The following is a 24,600-nucleotide window of genomic DNA, read 5'->3' as shown; positions in this document are numbered from 1 at the left end:
TTCACTGTATGTTTTAGACTGTATTGTCCAAGGGATAGGATGAGATTGATTGTTTGTTTGAGTAAAGAGAAGCACATCGACACAATTATGGCCATTTAGTGCTGGGAAAAAGTAAGATAGACAGACAAAAACAACAGAGGGAAAGTAAAAAAGTAGAACCTACCAGTGACACCCTCCAACCACCTGCCAGAGAATGAGTGGAGCTGAATTTCTTACTCATCTAACACAAAAATGGACCAAAGCTTGTGAAAACCCAGCAATTAATAGTGAAAGATCTTGTCAGTATGTTAGTGTTTTAGTGCCTAAATGGCCGCTTACACTACTGTACGATGCTTCCCAGGAAGTTGAGGTTGTTTCAGAATGCTCTCAGGTCTGCTGGGGTAAAGTATAGATTGTGAAGCGCATACAGCTTGCTGTTGAGCAGGGATTTGCACTATACAAATGCCGTCTATTATTATTATTTTTTAAACAAAAGTTAAAAATTTTCAGGAAGGACTCCTACCTAGGACGTCCGTATTCTGAGGTGGGTGCCTGTTCACTTACATTGGTGTGTTACCCCTGGTTCACTAAAAACATATTTGTTGGCTCAAAAGAAGAGAACAAAACCCCCAAACTATTGACAATATGAACAAATATCACAGGAGAGTAAACAAGATAAAAATTTATTGAGATTATTTTCATGAGGAAAGCATCCTAATTTTTATGAAATAAATTTACAATGATTTTAGCATGGAATAATGGGAATATGTACATGAAGAAATATGACCATGGTAAATCTTTACATAACAACAGATATCTGCCAAATAATATTATCATATATATATAGGCCTATAGCTGTGTTATCTGACTTATCTGTAGCTGGCAGGGCACTTCTTTACAACAGATATCTGTGACAAACACATACAATGCATATATATATTTATGAATACACTGCTCTAGTATCTGCAGGTGGCAGGGCACTTCTTGACAACAGATATCTGTCACAAACACATACATGAAAATAAATTCATGTGTACATTTCTCTCCTACCTACAGGTAGCAGGGCACTCCTTTTAAGAGATATCTGCCGCAAACACATACATGAATATAAATTATTTATGTATACATTGCTCTAGTATCTACAGGTGGCGGGGCTCTCCTCTCTCTCAGCTTGCTGCTTTGGTCATGGCGCACTCCTGAAAGCAAAGCAAAGAAACCAAATGAAGTGTCTGAATTCTACAGTAGACTAAAGATGAGTCGATGTTGTCGCGGGAGTGAAATAGTTTATAAAGATCGACTCATCCGAAGTTCGACTTAACCTTTGGGACCTGTAAATTAAAGAAAAAGAGGTGCTAGGACCTGAGAAAAAGATTAAATTAACCGAAGATCAACTCAAGCTAGTTCAGCACAAGTGGGCTTGACTGTTCAGAACAGAAAAATTCAGAGAGTGAAGGAAGAAATGAAAATATTCATCACAAATAATACCATAACAACGCTGTCATACAAAAACAATAGCTTAAATGGCTGACATTTATTTTTACATGCACTTCATTGCGTTAGTGGGAGGATGGGTGAACGGATAGACTTGTGTTATGTTTGGGGGTGTATAGGCCTTCATCGCGTGTGTGTATGTATGTGATAGCCTATCATGTGTTGCAAGAAATCTATGTGTGTATGTGAATGTGTGCCTACATGTGTGTGCTGGGCATGTGTGTGTGTGCATACATGATGTGTGTGTGTGTGCATACATGTGTGAGTGAGTGTGTGTGTGCGAGTGAGTGAGTGAGTGAGAGAGAGACTGAGAGAGAGAGAGAGAAAGTGAAACAAAGAAAAAAAAGAGAAAGAGAGACAGAGAGAGAGAGAGAGAATGTGTATTTCATCTCTTTAAGATCGATCTATATGCAAGCAGAAAAAAAGCATCATGCCTCCACTGGCACTACAAACAAGAAAACAACAAAAGGTCGTCCGTTGCCTTGAAAACAACATAACGTCGGTACTACAAGCAATCGACTTTAGTCTATTTGGGCACCTTTTTACACCAGAGACAGAAAAAAACTAACAACTTGTTTTTGTCGTGTTGGTATATAAGGAATTAGGAAGAAAAGCAAGGAAATTGTAAGCCTTGAGCATAGCATTAAATTCAGACTGCATTTTGATGATTTTGAAAAGTGCACCTTTGATAAAGCTTTGATAGATAGGGTGAAAAAAACAGAAAATTTTCAAAATTTTGACTTAAGTGGATTGCTTGTGACGGCGATGATAAAGTCATCTATTGTCCAAGTAGTAGGTTTTGGAGAAATATTTGAAAAACGAATGACGGTAACTGTTGCTCCCTGAAGAAAACTCAAGAATTGATAAACAGCAAAAAAATAAGGTCAGTTAGGTTTTTTTTTTTTTAAGTAAGCATTTTACAGCACTTGCAACACAATCAGGCCATATAAGTACTGAAGATTAGAGGTGTCACAAGAGAGTGACAAACACGAAAAAGAAGGAGGAGATATGAGGACGATAGATGTTTGATAGGAAAGAAGGAGCAGGATACGCCAGAGCACCTACTAACCACCAACAAGGTCAGTTTAGAAGTGTTACTGAGACTGATTAGTCTATGGTTTGTCGTTCAAAGATTGAACAAAAATTGTACCGGAGCATTCAGCTCATTCGAAGACAAGCAACTAAATAAAGATTATAGTATTTGTTTTACTCACTGATTTACTAAATAAAATCAATCATTTAAAAAAAACCCAGATGCTTCCAACTTCAAGATAACTGAAGAAAAAAATCCTAATTTTCTCAACAGGAAACAACCTGTAATTTTTGCAGTCTATAAGAATGAAATTCCTCTAATCAAATGTTAATTCCCAGGAATCAATATGACTTAAGTAATTCAGACGTTACACATAACATTTTTTAATTTGAGGGAAATGTAAACAAACATACCAGAGAATGATCTCATCAAAAAAAGAAAGATAAATGGGAAAGAGTTTGCTTTAGTAGAGGTTTTACGGCGCTCGCAACTGCATAAGGTCATATGAGTGCCAGAAGATTAGAGGTGTTACAAAGGGAGTAACAAACATAAAAAATAAGGAGGCGAGATAAGGACGATAGATGTTTGATAGAAAAGAAGGAGCAAACCACACCAGAGTACCCGCCAACCACCCACGGAAAGGGTTAGGAGAAGGACCCAAAGTTCTTAGTTTTCAGCATACCACAGATGTAGGCCTACATGGATTATGTAGATCTATGGGTTTCTTAAAGAAGACTTAATGATGAAGTTTGCACCAAAAGAAGCACATTATTAACCCCTTCCCTGCCAAACCTGTTTTAAAATCTTACCAAAATGTCAATAAAATCTCGGACAAAGCAGTGAAGGGTTAACTCAGTTATTAATGGATGGTTAAATCAACAATGTATATTTATCCAATTCAAGTAACATTGTTTACACAATCCAACCAATTATATTAGACCTACCCTGAACCCAACACAGGAACCCCCCCCCAACACACACACACACACATCCCCAACTTTCGTCACTGATACCATTGTATCATCTTATGATACAGTTGCATCTATTAACACTAGTGTTATTAGTGTTAGTCCCTCATGATATGATACGGTATCTAGTACCACCTGTGTTTTTTGTGTCAATCCCTCATATGATTATGATACAGTATCTAAAACGGGCATTATATGTAGCAATCCCTCACGATAAGATGACACAGTATCTAACATGGACATTATTTGTAACAATCCCTTATGATACGATACAGTATCTAACACGGGCATTATTTGTAGCAACCCCTCATAAGATGATACAGTATCTAACATGGACATTATTTGTAACAATCCCTTATGATACGATACAGTATCTAACATTGACATGGGGCTTAAATATTACTCCTGCCTCTGGTAAAAGAATACTGTGGCTTGCTTCTACATAAAACTGGCATTATAAGTGGCAATTTGAGTTTGGGTGAAGAGAAGCACACTGACTTGACAAGCATGGAAAACGTAAGACAGATAGATAGACAGACAGTAACAACACAAGGAATGAAAAGAAAAAAGAATGTCCAATGGCCCCCCTGTGGCACTATGAAAAAAAAAAGCTGGCAAATATTCCATTAAAAAATAAAACTACAATAAAAAGCAAATAGGTCTAGTTCTATTCTATGTATTTTGTCAACTTCAAAGATACTCGAAGTGTCTTGACTACTCCAACCTTCACTTGACAAAAGAAAAAAATCCAGACAAATATTGCTAAAAAAATCCAGATAGGTTCCCTCTCATTTCAGTCCAAGTTCAATCAGGGTCTTAAGTTATAATTAACAACTGGTATTTGTATACGGAGGAAAGAGGAAGACTACATCAACCGAGGCATGCAGACTCGGCATTACATAAACAAAAGCACACACACACACAGGTTTCACACCAAGTAGGTAATTCTTGAAAGAGCTGCAGACTGCATGAATGAAATGTTAAAAGAAGAACTGACAAACATTAGTTATGTACCAATCTCACTGAGATGGGAGTCCTGAGGAAAATATGAACCTTAAGTTTTGAAGAAACAATTGAAAAAAGACAGAATAACAATGAAATGAAGAAACAATTGAGATAAGAGAAAGACTTACAACGAAGAATCTAACATTACTAACAAGAAGAAATTTATAATCAGTTGGCAATCAGGAGGCACACTGAAAGTAGTCAAGTTGTTAGAGTTCAAAGTAAGGAAAGCCACAGAAAACAGGCAACATCACTCACAGTTTGTCGGACTCAACACAGAAAGCATGTTCTAAATATATATATCTTCTACTACTTTGTTAGCACACCCGAGTAGTATACCAAGTTGGCAACATGATATTTATTACCAGCCGGTACTACTGGCCTGTCGTACCTATTTGATCAGACGGCTGACCTGAAATGATGAAATTTGTGATTGAAAAGTACAGTGTGAGTAACGCGTTTTGGTGGGTACCTGTTGCACCTGCTCAAACCATCACCTCGCGACCTCAGCGCTTTCTTGTCGCATCTCCATTTTTGTTACCAGTGAAAGAGTGACTTCTTCTTCAGCTCACTTTGTTTGAACTGTTTTCACTGTTATTAAAAATGGAGATACGACAAGAAAGCACTGAGGTCATAACCTGTCTAAGACAATCACGTGCACAACGACCTATTTCCAACCTACCCCCCCCCCTGCATTTTTTTTTCTATAAAAACGTTCATCCACTTGTCTAAGACAACATCTTTTCTTCTCTTTAACCCTATCCCCACACCCTGTGGTCATTTTGTACCCCCAGGGTTGTATTCTTCACATTTAAGAATACTTCTAACGAATATCTCTTTGAAACTTTCAGTATTTCTCAAAAAATCATTTTGACAGACTGATACTGCTATGCCAAGCGTACAGATCGGATTAACGAGTAAATTTCTTCTTTGGAAAGTGCTGGCACAGACTTCCCAATGTCGTATGGATACACGATAGTAAAACACGACGTACGGAGGGTTAATAGGAGGCTGCCTAGGACAACTTCAGCAGTACACACAACAAACTGTAGCCAACTGCCAGTCCCTCCTACCATCCTAACCCTAAACCACAATCTCAGAACATACATGATCTCAAAGAGATGTCCACCTATTGCCGTCCTCTACTATCCCTGTTTTCACCATCTCATCATCATGAACTTCACCTGAGACAAAGCATGCAAACAAACAACAGCCCCTTCTTCCACAACGAAAGTTCAACAAAAAAAATATAACATTTCAAACAATAGGGCCAAAGAAACTGTTTGAATAACAACCCCCCCCCAAAAAACAAAAAAACAAAAACAAAACAAAACAAAACAAAACAGAAATAATAATAAGAAAGTAGAAAGAAAAGAATCCCAGGCAAAAAACAAAAAAGACAGAAAAGAAAAAGTTAAACTTTCAAAACCACCACGGCTGAGCAAATGAGCCCAGTATGTGTTTTATAAATTCTGCAAGCAGGAGAAATATGAATGTCAACAGCTACTAGTGAGCTACACAATTCCTACTTTGTTTTACAAGTAAAATGAGAAATTCAGCATAAAAATAGAAACATTGAGCTAATGGAGTTAATATCCACTGGAGTAGGCTAAGTCAGTTAGGAATAAGACTTCAAACTGAGTCATAGATTCACTGGCTGGAAAACTAAAAAAATGCATGCTGATACACAGCAGTGGAATATAATATAAAGCTACCATGGCCATGTGAGCATTCACCACTCGTACTTACACTTACTTTGTGAAACTGAGAAATTGTAAAGACTAAGTTTAATGCCTCTTGCAACATTTAAGGTTGTTTATGAGGCAGGACCTCTAAATAAAAAAATCCATCTCAGATAGAACGGAGCCACAAGGTAGAATTTGTGTAAATAAGTGTCTTTCCCAAGGACACCATCGGACAAAGCTGATCCTCAAACCGACAATCTCACGATTAAGATTAAGAGTCTGATAGCCTTGTCATTACAGTATGGATGCCACTTACTTTGCAAAAGTGATCATTGAGATAATTCCGATGATAATCTCCAGGCCGATGAAAGCGATCTGTATGGCAGTGAGAATGACTTCTGCTCTCAAGACGTACGTCTGCCACAGCCAGAAAAACAAAACTCCAAATATCGTCGGGACGCTCAGCACCAAGAACACAATCACCCCCACAATCTGTTCCGTCAGGTTACCACGGCGACCTAGCAGAAGTACACAAAATCATTGGGAGGAACATGGGCAGAAACTGAAGCAGAGAACAAGAAAGATTGGAGTGATTTTCAACAATTGAAGCCTGCAGCATTGGTAAAGAATACGGTAGAATAGAGTGGTTTTCAACAACTAAAACCTGCCTTGCTACAAAGGGTTTAAAATACAGACATTGAAATTGATTACCTGTAGCAAAATTTCAGTGTGAGAACATAAAGAAGAGAGAGGTTAAACTTGTACAGCAGTCTAAGGTTATCATGTGACAGTGATAATTGCAGTTTTCGAAACAAATCAGGAAAACAATAGTCTAAATTTTTGTGCCCATAACAATGTGAGGTGAGATTGTAAAAAAACAACTGATAGACAGACAAATAGAAACACAAAATGGAGAAAGACATACAGACAGGAGGACAGACAAGCAGGTAAATAGACACACAGATCAGGAACATATATAGGTTATAGTTTATACGTTGGCATTGGCATCATCAAGCCATTCCAGGACAAACACAGAGAAAAGCTGATGGACACATGGGTTTTTATCCTTGCATGTTTGGTTAACATTTAAGCAGAAAAAACTTACCAAAGAACAACCGCAACCCTTCGATAATGGCCAACAAGAAGAGCAAAAGTATTTCCGCTGCTAAAACATTTGATGCGTATGGTAACGTTTCTCCTGTTTTAGAAGAAATAAAAATATGTAAATAAAATAATATTATAACATTAGCCTGCTTCAGACTATAATAATAGCTGTGATGAGTGTCTGCGTATCTGTGTGTGTGTGTGAGTGTTAGTATGAGTGTCTGTGTAAGGGTGTGTGTGTGTGTGTGTGTATGTGTGTGTGTGTGTACACATGTGTGCATACACGTATATGTGCATGTGTGTGTGTGTGCGCCGCTGTATGGGTGTGAATGAGCACATATGTGGAAGAATGTGAGACTGTGAGTGATTAATGTGTGTGAAGAAATGCACGCACGTGGCTGTGCGTGAATGTGTGGGTACATTATATGGAGCTTAAAAGTAGGTAGCGTAAACACGGCCTCGCGGGCACTCGCGGCCTTCCGACCGTGTGGTATCAGTAAAATCGGATTAATTCCGATCGCTGTTTCTTTGCTCTTTCGCTATAAAACACCAAATGCCGTACACCTTGTAAAAGTTCAGCTTTTCCTCGTTACAATGGTGTAAGTTGTTTATATGTCCGATTATTAGGAACTGGAGAATCGCCGACGAAAGCGAAGCCCCTCGCGGTCAGAATGCGAGGTCGGCCGGTTGAAAAATTGACACGCGTGCATTCAAATGCTTCGTGGAACGAGGGTTGACTAAATACCGTCTTTTCATTGGCGGAGAACTGTAGAGCTTTAAACGGGCTTTCCCGTGATATAAGTTTAGCCTTTGGCGTCTTTATAGAAAGCTTTTAAAAATACCGTCAAAATGTTTAAAGATCACTTTTTACACAAAATGTGTAAAATACCGGCTTATAAAAACTATTAATTAAAAGATCAGTTCATTTCCTATTAGAATAAAGTAATTAAATTGGAATTATTTTACATCAATCCTTCCGCGAGTCACAGAAAGCATGTGACCCCGCACGCGGGGTACACTACAGTATAGAGCCGACTCGCTCGCCGCGGGGGCCGGTGCGACGCCGGCCGGGTCAACGCTCGGTGTTTTTGTCGAAATAACGACAGACATTGTGTTTGAGGTGATAAAGTACTGATTTGTAAAGATCTCACAGTCTTGAAAAAAAATTATGCTCCATATATTTGTTATAGTGACTGTACTCTGTTAATGTTCAGATGTTTAGTGGACTTGTTACTTTTTTATTGTCTGTCAAACATGGGGTTGCAGCCAGTGACTGACTTTAACAAATTTGATCAAATTTTAAACAACTACAATTTTCTTAAAAATTGATGGAGATGTTAAAGAATGGTACCAAAATGCTCAGTGGATATAGGCCTTTCAAATGGAACAGATAAATTTGGCATACAGCTAGTTTGAAAATTTAGTTTCTGGTACCTATTAAAAGTGTACAACATTTTATGAAAGCATCGTTGTGCCACAAAAAAAATCTAACTAATATCAGTCGCAAACATCTCAACTTCCGTTCAAGTCTACATGATTATGGTATGTGTATGAAATTAAATGACAACATGGGATCTTACCTTTGAAAACAAACAGCAGAATCTCACAGACGAAGAAGAAGACAAAGTACCAGCCATTTAAATACAGGAGTATTTGAAATGGTAAGGATGATCGCTGATGCCAAGTTAAGAATTTCAACAATGTTGACAAATGCACAAAGTCATGATACATAAGAATTTGTTAACAGAGAAGAGTACTGATACTCCAAAGTCCCAATAATTTCAGCGGTATCTAGGAACTTACTTGTTGTCAATATATAATTTTTTTAAAACATTGTCCAATAAACTATTGATTAAGAAAATGAAGATCTGGTTAACAAATAAATTATCTCAACTGTACGCAATGAAATAAAAACTAATTTCAACTATGTCTAATAGAAGTAGGCGAATACCTGGTACAACATTAAGAACAATTTAAAATTAGGACACCACAAAGCAAACTTCATGATGTAGATACACACATGAATTCAACATAATGGACTCCATACTAACAAAATATGAATAACATGATGAGCATGTTCCTAGTAAGTTTATGCAATAGAAGCTTAGTTATTTGTGTAAACTGCTACACACATCAATCTCTGATTATAACACTTAATTTTCTTTCCAAGATGTGTTTAATCACACACACACAACCCAACACCCCTGATTTCGTTGCTCTCTGATATCGGCCAAGTCCTGTTGAGAACAATAAATGTTGGGGCTCATACAGTTACCTGTACCCAATAGTAGGCCAAATGCAGTGAGTGTAATACAAATGACAAGTGCTTATTTGGGCGAAAATAATTTAATAAACCAATCCTCACACGCAAAAAAAAACCCAACTATTTCAGCTACCTATTCCTAGTGACACAATAATCAGTACAATCTTGTTTCTGTGCTTACCAGGGTATCAATTATAGATTATCATAGATCTAATCTAGCTTCTTTTTTAGGGGCTACTATAAAAGAGAAAGAGGGGAAAGCAGAGAAGGAGATGGGAGGACAACATTACAGAGTGGACAGGAAAGACGATGGGCGACAATCTGAGGAGAGCAGAGGACAAAAATAGATGGCAAGAGCTGGTTTTCCAATGCAGTGGTGCCCCAACGGTTGCCCCAACCACGGGATAGAAGAAGAAGAAGAAGAAGATAAAACTTAAATAAGGTCACCCGGTGCACAATCAAAAAGCAGCAAGCTTGGTCTGACATTTGCCACCACAATCCTTGTCTGTTCAGGCCTCATTTTAAGCAGCATAGGCTGGTGGCATGAGCGTGTCAGTCTACAGATATAAAGGATACAACAACTTGAGATTTTCCTGAAAAGAAACAAAAAAAGTCATACATTATACACACACACATTATGAAGCATGATGAGTTAAATATCAAACAGTAAACAACAAATAAAAGGAAAGGATCACGAAGAAAATGTAGATAAATAAATGATTGCTAACAGGTACTCTGGAAGAAAAATTAAATTCCAACACATAGATCGTCAAGTAGAATTACAACCAATTCAAAAGGCTGTGTGTATGTAGTCTAGTGATTGGGCTATTGGACTCGTAATCATGAGGTTGCAGGTTTGGTCGTTGTGCCCTTGGAAAGGCAGCTCACAAAAAGTTTCCTTACTTTGTCCAGGAGTGAATGGGTACCCGGCCATAGACAGCGAAAGATCTTGTCAGTAAATGTAAGGAAGTCAGTATGATAGCTAAGTAGGCTACGCTGTGTCAAAACAAAGTCATGCATGCATACACTCAACTCTACACTAAATTAAACTACTGTACATGCTTATCACATAAGGCAATCAGGACAAAAACTGCTTACAAAGGAACCCAAATAGTACACTAAAGGTATTAAGAAATGACCCCCTGAAAATTAGACTTGAATCGACGATAATAAAAGAATTATACCCCGCCTGGGCGGTGCCTGTGTAGAAGTCTGTGCTTGTTCTGCCGCCATTTTGACGCTTTCGTTGTGAGGCAATGTAACATCAATGGACCATTGTACACTTGATTTAATTCAAACCTGTAAGTAGTTAGCTATAAAATATAACTTTCTGTTTTAATTATAGATATATGTATATATCTTAAAATTCAGATAGTATTAAGTGAATCTTGACAATGATTCGATTATAAAATGTAAAAGAAAGGATTTTTTTTTCGTGGTTGCTGCTTATTTGATCTTATACAACACTTCGTAATTATTCCTATTCAAAATTTTCCATCTCTTTATAACACATTAAATTATTATCAATATTATCTTCCCATCTCCTTCTAAGGGAACTGGCGGAATATAATAATTTTTTAAACAGATGTACTAAAGTTTAGCTCAGCTTTTTTTTTAATACATAAGTGTAATGTGGAACAACTTTATTCTTTCGACTATCGTGGCTGTGTGTTCGTGTGGGAAGGGGAGGGGAGGAGATTACACAGAGAATAGAATTAATATTTTTTGTAAATTTGCACAGCGATACTTGAACAACAACCCAATGTTCAATTTCAAATTTTCGTAGCAGACAGATGGTATTTAGTTGAAAAATATTTAAACAGCCGAGTGTTGACATGTGTATTTTCTTTTGTCCCCATAGTGATATTCACCGCCGAATGACCATAACAAAGAATTTGCAGGAAGTAGCATGCTAGAGCTGGAACATTCTGACAGTGCCAACAGCAACGTTTGGGTAACATTCTTCCAGTTCCTTTGACATAATAGTCTATCTCCAGTTAGAACAAGTAAGTCTAACCACTAGATCTATATGATGATTTGGGGCAACTCTGGCTTCGTTTTATATTGTCATTTTAACTTGACTGTTGATTTGTCAAATTATTGAATTGAGACTCAATTGAAAAGTGAGTACCCAGCCCATCGCTGCCCGGCTTGCTTTTCTCATTCTCTCAATCTGTCTGTCGAGTCCAAGTCAGTACTCTTTCAGCCACAATATTTTCTTTTCTAGGAAGCTTGTTCAAATCAGATTTCCTCAAGTAAATAGAAAATTTGGACGGATTTCAGTATCGAGCGACCACCCCAACAAACAATAAAAATGGACCTAACTTTAACTCACGACTCACTTCAGACGGGTCACACAACAGTTGCGTGACCCCCCTCGCGACGGGTCTCACAAGCCCTGCGTGACCAACTTTGGAATTTTTTTTTTGCTCTACAAATCACGCACGGATCGCGAGACCCGCCTCGTACCCTTGTTTGGCCAAGCCTGAGCTACTTAGACTTCGTTTCGTATCTCTGGGGCCGGTAGTTTTTAAATTATTGAAGTTGAAGGACAGTGACCCCAACTGGGGTTGAACAGACCGGAACTCGCGCTTTGTTTTTTTTCTATACAGCTGATAGTAATCCGACAGTCGCGTCGTAGTAACGGTCGAAGAAGTCGCATGAACAAGAATCACATAATTTCGCCGTTTTCTATACTTCTGTGCGTTTTACTAGTTCTAGTGCCTCAGAATATGATGTGTCTAATAGTTAGAATCCTGGATATGTACCCGAACACGGCCCGAGTCGTAGTTCTAGGGCTAGATCTAGCACTAGTACCGGTGTTGTTTTTCGCGCAATGAAATCACAACGTCGTGCTGTACATCTGTCAAATGTAATTCAGTGTATGGGTCTGAATCAATGCACAGACCAGCTTTTATATTTTCACCAAACACTCGCACATGTATACAAATCAAACCAGAACACTTTGAACTTTTATTTTTGTTGTTGCAGTGAATTTAATTCTACTTGTCATGTCTCTGGAAATTTTTCGGAAAATCAAATTCATGCCAATTTTTTAAAAATCATACAAATTAAAGTATTAGACTTAAACAACTTTAGTTTTTTGTATTAGATTAAGCTTGAATGTTACTTTACTGTGTCAAAAAATGATTACAATAGGGTAATTCTGAGAGTTGTGGTGATTTATTGAAATACCCCCAAAAACGCCAGTCTTCAACGCTTGTGACTGGTGAAAGGGCCCAGTCGCAAGTGAGTTAACGCTGACACTGACCCAACCCCTATGGTACCCCTACTCCTAACCCTGTACCCTACCCCACCCCAAACCCTAACCCTAACCCTCTGTTTAGAGCCGGGTCGGGCTCGCTAAATCAGCGTCCGCGAGTAAAGAACTAATCGCTGGCACTGCCGCTCAAACAAGTGGACGGGTAACGAGCATTCCGCTTGTGAAGAGTAGATTTAGATCTAGTTTGGTACTCGCTAAACATCCGACAGAGACAACAGTTCGTTTAGTGAACGGACGGAGACTCCATGCATTCGAGCAGGCGAATGGACGGACGGGGAGCTACTTCTTCGAATCCATTGCATACTACTTACACCCCCCCCCCCCCTCTTCCCTAAAAAAATCACCCTCCTGTCCCACTTTGTAACTATAATGCGTTCATGGCGGAAATTTCTCTACCCTCCGAAAAAAAGGCCTTTGCAAATTCTTTAAACTTCACCTTCGAGGTAAATTGGAATGTACACAGTGTGACCCACACACAAGATGAAAGTACTGCATCACCAGCCTCTTTCACTCCCTGTGGCACCGCTGGTGGCTTAAAACACAAGGCCTAATTAACAAACAATAGACGACGGACCTAACCTGGCGTTGAGTATCTTGTCTGCTAGAGTTCATCCGTTCGCCGGCCCGCTCAGTGAATGAAATTGTGGAGCGGGCCCAAGAAACGAACTGATTTGAGGTCCGCAGTTCGCTCGCTGAGAGAGTAAAATTGTGGAGCGGACCCAAAAAATGAACTGTCTTGAGGTTTGCAGTCCGCTCGCTTGGCCATCTGTTACCCGCTCGTTCAGACTGTGTTACCCGCTTGCCCCAACTCTACCTCTGTTCTACTCAGTTTCATAGTGGTCACTTGTTACAGAATTCCTCCTGAAAAATTAAAGTACTAATGCTTCCAATACGTTATGTTTGCACTGTTATTGTTTATAAATCATTCATCAGGGAAATCAGTACAAGATCTACTCATGATTCATTGTATTTGTATAAATAAATATAATCCTGCCTCTGAATTTGAGCCGTTCTATTGCTCTTGAAAATATCAAAACTTATTTTACTCAACAGAAATTTTCTGCAACACACATAATTTAATTGTTTATTCTTTGTTAGATTTCCGAAGAAAAAGCAAGCATGTGCATATTGCTCAGTTTAAAGCTTTTTGTAAACCAAATTTACACTTCATTCAAAGTAGGTGCGTATTTATTTTAAGACATGAGTTATGGACAGACTGTACTGACTAAATTTCACACTTGTCCACGATCACAGACTTGTTCCTGAAAAGGTGGAGATGAGACTGTTTACCATTTATATTTCCTAATTATTTTTTTTAATGTGTTTTTGAATCAATAATATGTATTCTATACTTTGTTTCTTGATAGCATTACACTCTTTCAAAAACAAACGATAATTGATTATTGTTGTCATTATATTCCAGATATAGTGAGGATGGTGAAAATCCATATCAAACGTGGGGATGACAGCCAGTTCCTGTACGAGGCTTCGATTGATACCGAGATGTCTTTGATACTCAAAGACTGTGCTACAATATTCAATGGCCGACTCAAAGTGGACCGGATCTGTGGTGGTAAGACATTTTTCTCTTTAAAATACTGATCTACGTAAAAAATAATGTACTGCTATTAACTGTTTATATATTGCCAATTTTTGTTTCTACTCAACTACCTTTTTAGTATCTGGTCTGTTTTCGGCTAGATATTCTAGCACTAGCAAGAAAATTGTTGTAGGCAACGGGGAGGAATTTTAAAAATTTCTTCTGGGTGTCCATAACCTTTGCAGATCTCTTGAAATGTATTTACCGAACAAGCTGTCATGACAGTAGATTTATTGTGACGTTTCGATGTGTGACTCCAAAAACAAGTTCAAAGGCACTCTGTTTACAAGTCTTGCATTGTTCAATATATTATTTTGCTGACAGGTCCCATGCTGATTTTTATATTTCAATTCTTCTTTTTTTTAAATGTCAGAAATGGAAGAGCTTGCAAAGCATGGGGTGTCTTTACCGCCCAACATGCAAGGCTTGACAGATGAACAAGTGGAAGAGCTGAAGTTGAAGGATGAGTGGGGGGAGAAATGTCAGCCCAGCGGTGGAGTAAAATTTGCCAAGGACAAGATTGGCTGCAGGAATGGACAAGGTATGCCATTGCTCTTGCTCGTTCGGTTGTGCTACTGTGCTACTGGCGTCTTGGAAGACATTTATTTCTTTGATTCATTCTTACTACTATGACAGCTTGTGTGTTAGACCCGTTCCTGATTTTCCCTGCAGACTGCCAAGTAAATGGGAAATCTCCTGGCTTTGCATGTAAATCCTTTTGACTTTTCAAGTGAAGAAACATGACCACAGCCAAATTAATTTGACAGCTTAAGAATGATTTTTTTTTCTTCTGACATCTTGTGAAGTGTTTTGGCTCTATTATCACCACTATGGTTAATAAAGAACTATTATTTTTGTTCCAATGGCAGGAATTACGTATTTCTCTTCTGTGGGAAGTGAAGTTTTTAAACATGTCTCTTAGTTTTCTCAAGTGCCATCAAATATATATATATATATTTTAAAATGTTAAAAGATGTACTAACAAGACTAGCTCTATACCACTATAAAGCTGACTGTGAAGTTTTGTGGTTTTACTGGACTGAGGCTCTTTTTTTGTCAGTGTGCTGACATACAAGCCTCTCCTTGGCTTTTTCCTCTTCTTGATATATGAGTCGGCGTGGTGAAATCAGGTGCTCGTCAAAATAATGAAATTGAAGAAAACAGCTTTTATCACATTTTAATTTTTGGCTCAACACTTTTATGTTAATTTAAAAACAAATTGCTATATGATGGATTTTACTGAAAAATGTGTATTAAAGGAACAAAAATGTAAATTTACAGTTTCCAAGGACTCTCAAGCTTTGGAAGTCTCCAGACTTTGGCCGCCATTTTCTCGCTAACCTTTTCTCTAAAAGCAGCTGACCCCCACCTCGTTCACTTCAAACTATCCCGAATTCTATTAAAAATATTTGGGTAATTATTTTTCCATTGAAAGCAAGAGAAATGTGCAAGCTTTAAGATGATACCAGTAAGTCCACATTCCCCAAAATTGATGAGCACCTGATTCTATTATGTCATGACACATTGTGTATTTCCATCATGGAGAATGAGCCACTGTAGGGAGTTGTCAAGTTTTGAGACTGTTGGCAGATGTACATGAGTCTTTAGAAATACTTTTTGGGCTTTGAAACAAAAGTAAGATGTGTATGTTTGTGGAGTTGCATGATGATTCCTCAGAAACACTCTTGGGAATTTGAAACAAAAGTAAGATGTGTAAGTTTATAAAGATTTGTTTCAGTATTAGCTGTTGTTTTTTTTTCCCTGTATACATTGGTTCATGCTGTGAGACAGAAGTGGGAAGTGGTGAGTGACTGCGAAAAATATTAAGATAAAAATAAGAAACAAATGAATTTGAAGAGTTGATAATTATGATATATGGTGTGGTACCTGAAAACTTAGGAGAAAGAACCAAAGAAAGATGCTGATGGTGTTTATGTTGTTCATACTACTTTCTCTGCCATTGTAAGACCACACGAATGTATTCATGTCTAGTCATTTCTTTTGTCAACCTTGTGCTATGCATCTGTTTTATCTGCTGTGTACACTTTACTGCGTTCTGCTATTGCATATTTTTCTTTTACTGTTTTCAGCACCCACACCCAAAATGGCAGAGGTTCTTACGAAAACTATTAAAGAAGCGAAAGATATGATTTCCAAGGTAATTATTATCATTGAAATTAATATCACATTTCAGAATACCTTCAGACACCTCATTGATTTAATTTCTATAAATTCTTTTCCGAAATGGAAGTCTTACTTTTAGCCATACTTCATTTATTATACTATTTGAATTATAAATAAGTTACAGCTCGAATCTGTGAAAACTGCAGTTGGCGTGCTAGTCTTGGAAGTATTCAAAGTATATTAAGGCCTACTATAGTATATCAAGGTGAAATGTTGAAGAAAAAAAAACTCTAAGGAGGAGTGTCATAAATGACTAAGTCAGGGTTAGGGTTACCACAAGTTGTCAGGTGGCAGTCAAGGAAATCTAGGTGAAATTACTGAAAGCTTATTTTATATAAGACCTTTCATGGTACAAGCAAAAATTTTGATGTTTTTAACCTTTCAATTAATCTAGACCATTCTTTTTTCTTTTGGTTGATGGAAGAAACTGTAGACAATGCTACTTGTGCCAACAAAAAGAGCTCAAGTACTATTGTTTGCTTCTGGCAGTTCTTCTTTCATGTTACTTAAACAACTGAACCAATAAACTTTTTAAAAACAATTTTTAAGATTGATAGAAACAAGTTTTATACGTTGTGCAACTGTTCAAGTTTTGCTTTGCAGTTACCATGGGCCTCGTTTCTTTCTTCATTTATCTTTAGAAAAAAGTGACAGCCGATGAACAAGTGACTCAGAAAACTGTACAAGACGCCCTGGACATTCTCCGTGGAGCTGTCACCATTGTGTACCCAATGGGGTTGCCTCCCTATGAGCCGATCAAAATGGAGTTTGAGAACACTGAAGATCTCTCAGGGAAGCAGGTAATTTGTTAGTATTGTCAGAGTTTAAGGCTCCCTGTTTGATGAACCTTTTTATTGTGAAAACACTGTCTGTCCACATGTATGTGATGCTGCTTTTGGAACCTTCGTTTTTTTTAAAAACACTAATGCTTATGCTTATCTAAAGATTTGGGCATTGTGCAAGTTAAATGTATAATTGTGTAGAGCATGAATTTTTTCAAAGCTCAAATGTTATGAGCTGAAATGAAAGTCTAGGGTTTGAGAATGTAAAGTTTAGGACTGTCAAGTGATGAGTACAGCTATGCTTTATGAACACATCGATAGTCTTTGCTTTGGATTTTAGTATATCTGATTCAGCTGTCCATGGTTTGGGAACAGTATGTGTCCGACTTTACTGGATTAATTTAGTATATCAACTCATACTCATAGTGACAGATAGCCTTTTGTGTCCCGAGCACTTTGATGTAATCCACTAAGTCAGTATGAGGTCTGAATCTCAACATTATGATGTATGAGAAGTGCATAGATATTTCTAACAGCCAGAGTGTTTCCTGTGCCTTCTAATTGGGTTCGGGCAGTGAAAAGTAAGGGACTCTGTCTTGTAAGGCATCAGAGAAACCAAAATTGTCTGTGTGATCTTCTCATGGGTCTTACTCTTTCTACAACTGCTGCGATGAGCTATGAGCATGGCCGTCAACATAACCAGCAGCTGTTTGCAACTCTACCTACAGCCCTGAGACCAAGGTTTAAGGTCGGGAAGAGTCTGGATTTTCCTCACAGTTCTTGGAATATTTCCTCCAATCTTTGAACCTTCAAGTCTTTGCCTTTAAAATGGCCAAACTCTAAGTATGAAAATGTGATAAAGTCGACCATATACAAAAGTAATATATGTTATTTCCCGTGTCCGCGACAGGCCTCGTTAGAAGTGATCAACATTGTCGAAGGGATGATAAAGTCCACCATGTACTAAAGTATCACGTTGTTCTCCTGTGCCCCAACAGGCCTGGTTAGGAGTGACATGTTATTCTCTTGTGCCCCCAACAGGCCTGGTTAGGAGTGACATGTTATTCTCTTGTGCCCCCAACAGGCCTCGCTAGAAGTGATTGACATTGACCAGGCCTCTCTGTGGTGGGCCGGCAAGGAACTGCTGCCTCACAAGAAGCTGGGAGACTTCGTGGGCAAGAATGAAAAGACAAAGATTGTTGCCAAGTTACAGAAGGTAAACAGATGTTTCCAGTCCTCTAGAATGAACAAATAATTCTTGGTGGGTCGGTATGTAGAGATCATGTCTCTTCAAACTTTGTGTCTGAGGGTATGACTCCTAAATGATCAAACTTTTCTTGAAGAGTTTTAATTCAATACAAATTCTATTACATGAGGTCATTTTCACTGAAAGGAAACTTTAATAGAATTCAGGATCCATTTTCAATAGTTTTATTGTGATTTGGCTCCTGAATTTGCTTTTTGTTTCTTGTTTTTTTGTGTGTGTTATCTTCTATTTGTAATTTTGACTTATATTCAGCAAAGGATAACAACTTTGATATAGAGAACTGTCTCATTGAGCAAGAGTTTAAAAATTATTCGGAGGAAATACAAGGCTGCCCATCATTACGAAACTGGTGGAATCGTCACGATTTTAATTAAATTTAACCAAAATACGATCGTAATGCCCCTGATTATGATTTTTTAAAACTCTCTGCCAACCTTCCTGGTGTTTAAGAGGACAGTCTACATGACTATGTCACGTGCGATCTACAAATGCTATATATATATATGTGTCACGACATGATGGAACCAGGCACTCATCAATTTTGGGGCTTGTGGAGTTATTGGTATCATCTGAAAGCGTATTTATTTTATTTGCTTCCAATGAAAAAAATATCCATTTATATTGAAAAGAACTCAAGATATTTGCGATTGAAGGAGGTGAGGTCGCCTGGTTTCAGTGGTGAAATTACCGAGTAAATGTCCGCCAAAGTTTGGTAACTCGTATAGCTAAAGTCTTTCAAAACTGAAAAATGACAGATTTTTTGCCTTTAATCAGATCAGAGTTTCACAAGAAAATGCTTTTTTATACAGACATAAAAGAGGTTAAGTCAAAAAATATAAATTCGCTAAAAATTTCCAGACTGGTGGAAAACTGCTCGTTTCTGCGGTTTCGTTATTTTGACGAGTACCTGATTTCACCACACTGCCTCACATAATCTACTATTTCTGAAAAAGATGAGCGTTGAGGTTTTTTCTGAAGGTTGCTAAATGAGCTGTTATCTGTTGTGTCTGTAGAGAGGTCAAGGCGCCCCGGCGAGGGAACCGGTGGTCAGTCAGGAGGACCAGAAACACATGATGGCATACTACTACAAGAAGCAAGAGGAGTTCAAGGTTAGAAAAATGTCTTATATATATTGATGGTGTTGTGCTCTGTGTTGACTTCTCTGATTTTGAAATATTTTTCAACACACAAATTTTTTAAACAGCATCCGAGTAAAAGAATGAATAGAACCATGATCGCCGATGTCTGTTGCGGATCTGGCACTGGATAATGATGTGTTGCACATGCCATAAAACTCAGTCTATCTCTAAACATTTTGTTTGCCTTTCAGAAATTGGAGTCGGACGCAGACGACTCTTACCTGGACGCGGCCTGGGCAGACAACGGTCAGCTCAAGCGACAGTTCCAGGGACTGAACAACATCAAGTGGGGGCCAAGATAGGTCAGGGTTACTTCCCTGGTGTGGTTGTGTGTGGACTGAATGATTCTCAGAGAGAGGTGGAAGGTTTTCGTGGTATGTGTAAGGTTAATGGACACCAGATGGTATGTTTTCTGTTTCCTTCCCGTGGGTGAAATTTTATCGTTGATTACGTTCATTGAACTGTTGTTTCAAGATGTTTTAGAGTGAACAAAAGAAGATTGTTTTTGACAAATGCATCTTAAGGAGACTGTCAGGCTGGTGTGTATGGGAAATGAAGGAGAAGATGGCTCATTTTTATCATTTGTAAATGATCATTAAACATTTCATTTTGATATTTAATTGCTACTGTATTGTTTTTTTTTTCATGTATAGCAGGACTAACTTTCTCAGTTTATGCCTGCTTGTTTGTTTTATTTTAATAAGTTTTACAGCGCTTGCAACACAATAAGCTCTTATATATGTGCCAAAGAATACAGGTATTGCAAGAGAGTAACGAACATAAAAAAGAAAGAGGAGAGATCAGGATGATAGATGTTTGATAGAAAAGAAGGAGCAACCCACACCAGAACACCCACTAACCACATACGCCTGCTAGTTTCGTGGCGAAAGAACTCTCTCAGCGAAAAGTGTAGGAAGTTTGTGTTTGAAGTAACTGCAGATGGTTTACCCCCTCGTCGACACAATTAATTTAGATCATTTAGAAGGTAGGCAACTTCAACTCTGCCTGTCGGGACCACTATGGGCTGAGAGGAATGCAATGTGTAAACAGAAAGGTGGAGATACCCTATAAAAATTCTCCCCACTCGGGAATCGATCTCAGGTCTTCTGCGCACTACAGCAAAGTGCCTCACCACTACACCACAGACACTGGTCATATGTATATATATATGTATGTATACATGTTCTGTATTTTTATATGTGGGTATATTTTCATGGTTATAACACAATTGTTCACATCATTTTTGTTGTTGTTGTAATTTTGAGAATACTTGGGGAAAACAGTGCTTACCAAAGTCAAACTTTTCGACTTGGAACAAAAGTTTTTGTTTTTTTTAAGTATCTCAATAATTGTAAATTTAGCTCACGAAACAAAACTCTGCTTTATTGAGGATGAGAAATGCGCTACAGGCTTTTTTAAACATCCCAATAACTACAAAGCTGAAAAAAAATGACTTGCACAATTGTGTTTATGGACCATGACGACATATAGACAGTGACGATATAATTATATGTATTACTGTCGTGATCTATGCCAAAGACACAACACAACAACCCAAGGAAAGTTGAGAACCGTGGACAAATCAGCAGAACAACAACAGGTTTCATCATTTCCTTTTTCAACTGTATTTAAGTTTTTACAAATTATTTGTAGAAATAAATGCCTCACAGGAATAAACTGTAAGAAACATAACGGGCAGAGACACATAGTAGTATACAGTGCTTGGTGTGAACGGCTAAGGTATAGGGGAAACAAACGTTGTCCTTCCACTGCATCGGGGACAGAACCAATGAACACACAGAAGAAAACACTCGTATATGCTCATAGTCATACACCCCCCTCCCCCCATCTCTCTTTCTTTCAGTTTGTTTGTCCGTCCATCTGTCTGTCTGTCTTTCTGTCTGTCCGTTTGTCTGCTTGCCCGCTCACCCACCCGTCTGCCTGCCTGCCTTCTTCTCTGTCTGTGTCTGTCTGTCTGTCTGTCTCACTGACTCTCTCTCTCTCTCTCTCTCCCTCTCCCTCTCCCTCTCCCTCTCTCTCTCTCTCTCCCTCTCTCTCTCTCTCTCTCTCTCTCTCTCTCTCTCTCTCTCTCTCTCTCTCTCTCTCTCTCTCTCTCTCTCTCTCTCTCTCTCCCTCTCTCTTTCCCCCTCTCTCTCTATCTCTCCCCCTCTCTCTTTCTCTCTCACACACACTCACACACAAATAAACACATGAATACAAAACTTGAAACACGTAAGCATTATGTACACAAGCAAGCACCGGCATACAGAAGCACACGCACCAACGTATACGTCGCACAGCCTGCAATCTTGATCACCCGGCAAGAGTTTCCTGTAGGGATTGATGAGTAAATAGGGAAAAAAAAAATTGTTTTTGAGCCTTGGTATTCAGAAAAATTGCATGGACTAAAAACTGCATTTCAGCATGAAACTGGTAGTGAACTGCAAATGTAGAGATTTCGGAGAATCATTTCCTGGGAAAGTATTGGCACTTCTGACTTTGAGCTTCAAAAACGGACATTGATACAATGACAATGGCCACATATCCGATTTGGCATAGGTTTGTAACACTGGACCCAATTCATTAAAATGTATAAATATACATTATATATGACATATATATCAAAATGGAATATTCTAATAATAGTCATAAAACTCTACACCCTGGGATGTAGAGATCTGGTTCAGTTCACATAAGATGAGCCTCGCTCACAAAGCAGATCAGTCACGTAACTAATTGTGTTTTGTTCTTTTTTTTTTTAAAAGATAGATTTGTTGAAGTCACCCTAGTTTTTCAAACAATTTCTTCAATGGGTATTTTAAAGTGAGATAACCCTTCATTTCATTTGACAGATCTGAAAAAAACCCCAGAATTTTGCTGTTATGGTAATTGCGTGATACTGTCAAAGTGAAGAAAAAGACTGGGCTGTGTGAAGATTTAGGTAAATAATGTCTCATCTTTTTTCCACTGTGTCCTCTAAAAAATATGGTTGGTTTAGCTTTAGAAAAATCCCTTTAGAAATGGAAGATGTGCCACACCAATGCTGAGTAAAGACACCCAAAGTGTCAGGGATAGCCGTGGAACGAGACTGAAAAACACCTAAAACAGCTCCATACGTCCATCTTCTAGAAACTCTTACGTACAAAGTTCTCAATGTGTGTGGTCTTCAAGAAAATACAACAATTTATTGTCATAGGAATAAAATAATAAACAAACACGCTGGCTTTTGATCTGCCACAAAAACTGCTGTATAAAAAAGCCAAAGTCACAACCAGCTTGAGAAAGTGGTCAATCCAAAAAATATTGTAGCTCAAGGTAGTTGTACAAAAATAAGAAGAAATATATCGAGTTCACTCACAAGGCAGATCAGACGATTGATGCAGTTTGTCTGAGGCAAAATGATCTGGCTCACAAGTAATGGAAGGAAAAGACGTATTCAGTCAGGTTAGGAATTTCAATTGTTAAACTGATAGAGTAAAAAATATTCCTGATAGAAGATCTCTCTGCTCTTTAGAGAACATCCTATCAATACATCGAGATTTCACTCTGAAGTAATCTTTTTGCATATCGTAACCTTAGAATTATTGCACAGTTTTATCTGAAATTTTTGGAAGTTTTGAGTTACTAAGACCATGAGGTGAGAACCCAAATGTATGTTTTATATCCTCTATCAAAATTGTAAGATTATTCACGGATTCAGTATATTTATCAGGATATTCCAAAAATTGCATTTTACAAATTGTTAATGTCAAATTTCTCAAAACTAGGTCCTGAGCAGATAGATCTTTGGAATTCTATGGTAGCGAAATAACTATCTTCCGGTGAGTAGCAAAATAACTATCTTCCGGCCCATTTGGAGGGGGGGGGGGGAGTGGGAATGCACAGCCACGAACCTCTACGTACCCACACCAAATGTCCACATGTAAGAGACGAAAATGTAGATTGGTTAAAAATGACATTGATATAATAGTAAAGATGCAGACATTTTAGATTTAGGCTGGCTGGTCAAGAATCAAAACAGAAGTTTGTGGTCTCAAGTAAAACGTTCTATCTTTTTTCTGAACACATATTTCCCTCACTTTAGTTCATTCAGTACCGCAACTTGTTCACTTAGTCACTCAGCTCCAGAAATGGTGACATTCCTTTTTAACTGCAACCACACACGCAATGATGAATGCTTGTTCTGCATATATTATGCATTAGGGTCCACTCTCTGCTATGGTCGTTAAAAAGAAAACTATCACACTCATCATGGTTGTGGAAAAAATGTCCCTCCATCATATTTGATGCTCTTCCTTTTATCTAAAGAAAAGGTTTTACTTAAAACTTCTTACAACTAAATACAGTTGAACTTCTGTTCCCAGAAGTCATAAGATAAAGAAATCTTACTTAAAAAAGCACATTTTTTGCTTTGTAAAAAAATGTGTTTACAAAGTCATAAGAAAATCTTTCGCTGGGAATCTGTGATAATTAATACTTTTAACAAAAGCATTTGTATTAAAAATGAAGAAACTATTCACTTCACACCCACACACACACACACACACACACACAAACACACACACACACACACACACATACACATATACACACACACACTCACACATGCATGTGCACATATACACATACCTGCATGTGCACACACATGCATGCACAGACACTCACACTCAAACACACATCATGATCATAGTATATTATGCCAAAAGTACAAGACCTTAAAAAGGATTCATTTCATTAAAAACTTTGAGGGCTGGGCTAAGTTTATCTAAGCAAGGGAGAAGGCCAATTTGTTTGTTTTTAAAAATCAATTTGAGCAA

The 24,600-nt window shown here is 38.0% G+C and overlaps 2 protein-coding genes across 3 annotated transcripts; one reads left to right on the top strand and one right to left on the bottom strand.

Moving 5' to 3' along the window:
• Positions 1 to 643: 643 nt before the first annotated feature.
• LOC101861076 (transmembrane protein 216) lies at positions 644 to 10,798 on the bottom strand. 2 transcript variants are annotated; one of them, XM_005109133.3, is made up of 7 exons: positions 10,713 to 10,798; positions 10,105 to 10,121; positions 8,846 to 8,939; positions 7,267 to 7,359; positions 6,478 to 6,679; positions 4,868 to 4,888; positions 644 to 1,175 (listed from the first exon to the last, which is right to left on the bottom strand). In XM_005109133.3, exons 1-6 carry the CDS (start codon positions 10,759 to 10,761, stop codon positions 4,876 to 4,878), a joined length of 468 nt encoding a protein of 155 aa, XP_005109190.1. In that variant the 5' UTR covers positions 10,762 to 10,798; the 3' UTR covers positions 644 to 1,175; positions 4,868 to 4,875. The 2 variants fall into 2 exon arrangements, with proteins under 2 accessions (XP_005109190.1, XP_012943939.1); XM_013088485.2 differs by lacking the exon at positions 4,868 to 4,888.
• Positions 10,799 to 11,416: 618 nt separating this feature from the next.
• On the top strand, positions 11,417 to 20,403 carry LOC101860849 (cilia- and flagella-associated protein 298). The gene is made up of 8 exons (XM_005109132.3): positions 11,417 to 11,534; positions 14,235 to 14,384; positions 14,785 to 14,952; positions 16,502 to 16,569; positions 17,237 to 17,395; positions 18,462 to 18,593; positions 19,658 to 19,753; positions 19,975 to 20,403. Exons 2-8 carry the CDS (start codon positions 14,246 to 14,248, stop codon positions 20,083 to 20,085), a joined length of 873 nt encoding a protein of 290 aa, XP_005109189.1. The 5' UTR covers positions 11,417 to 11,534; positions 14,235 to 14,245; the 3' UTR covers positions 20,086 to 20,403.
• Positions 20,404 to 24,600: the final 4,197 nt, after the last annotated feature.

The sequence above is a fragment of the Aplysia californica genome, unplaced genomic scaffold (assembly GCF_000002075.1).
Source record: "Aplysia californica isolate F4 #8 unplaced genomic scaffold, AplCal3.0 scaffold00750, whole genome shotgun sequence".
Classification (NCBI taxonomy): domain Eukaryota; kingdom Metazoa; phylum Mollusca; class Gastropoda; order Aplysiida; family Aplysiidae; genus Aplysia; species Aplysia californica.
The sequence above is the reverse complement of the archived record's forward strand: the minus strand, read 5'-3'. Positions and strand labels throughout refer to the sequence as shown.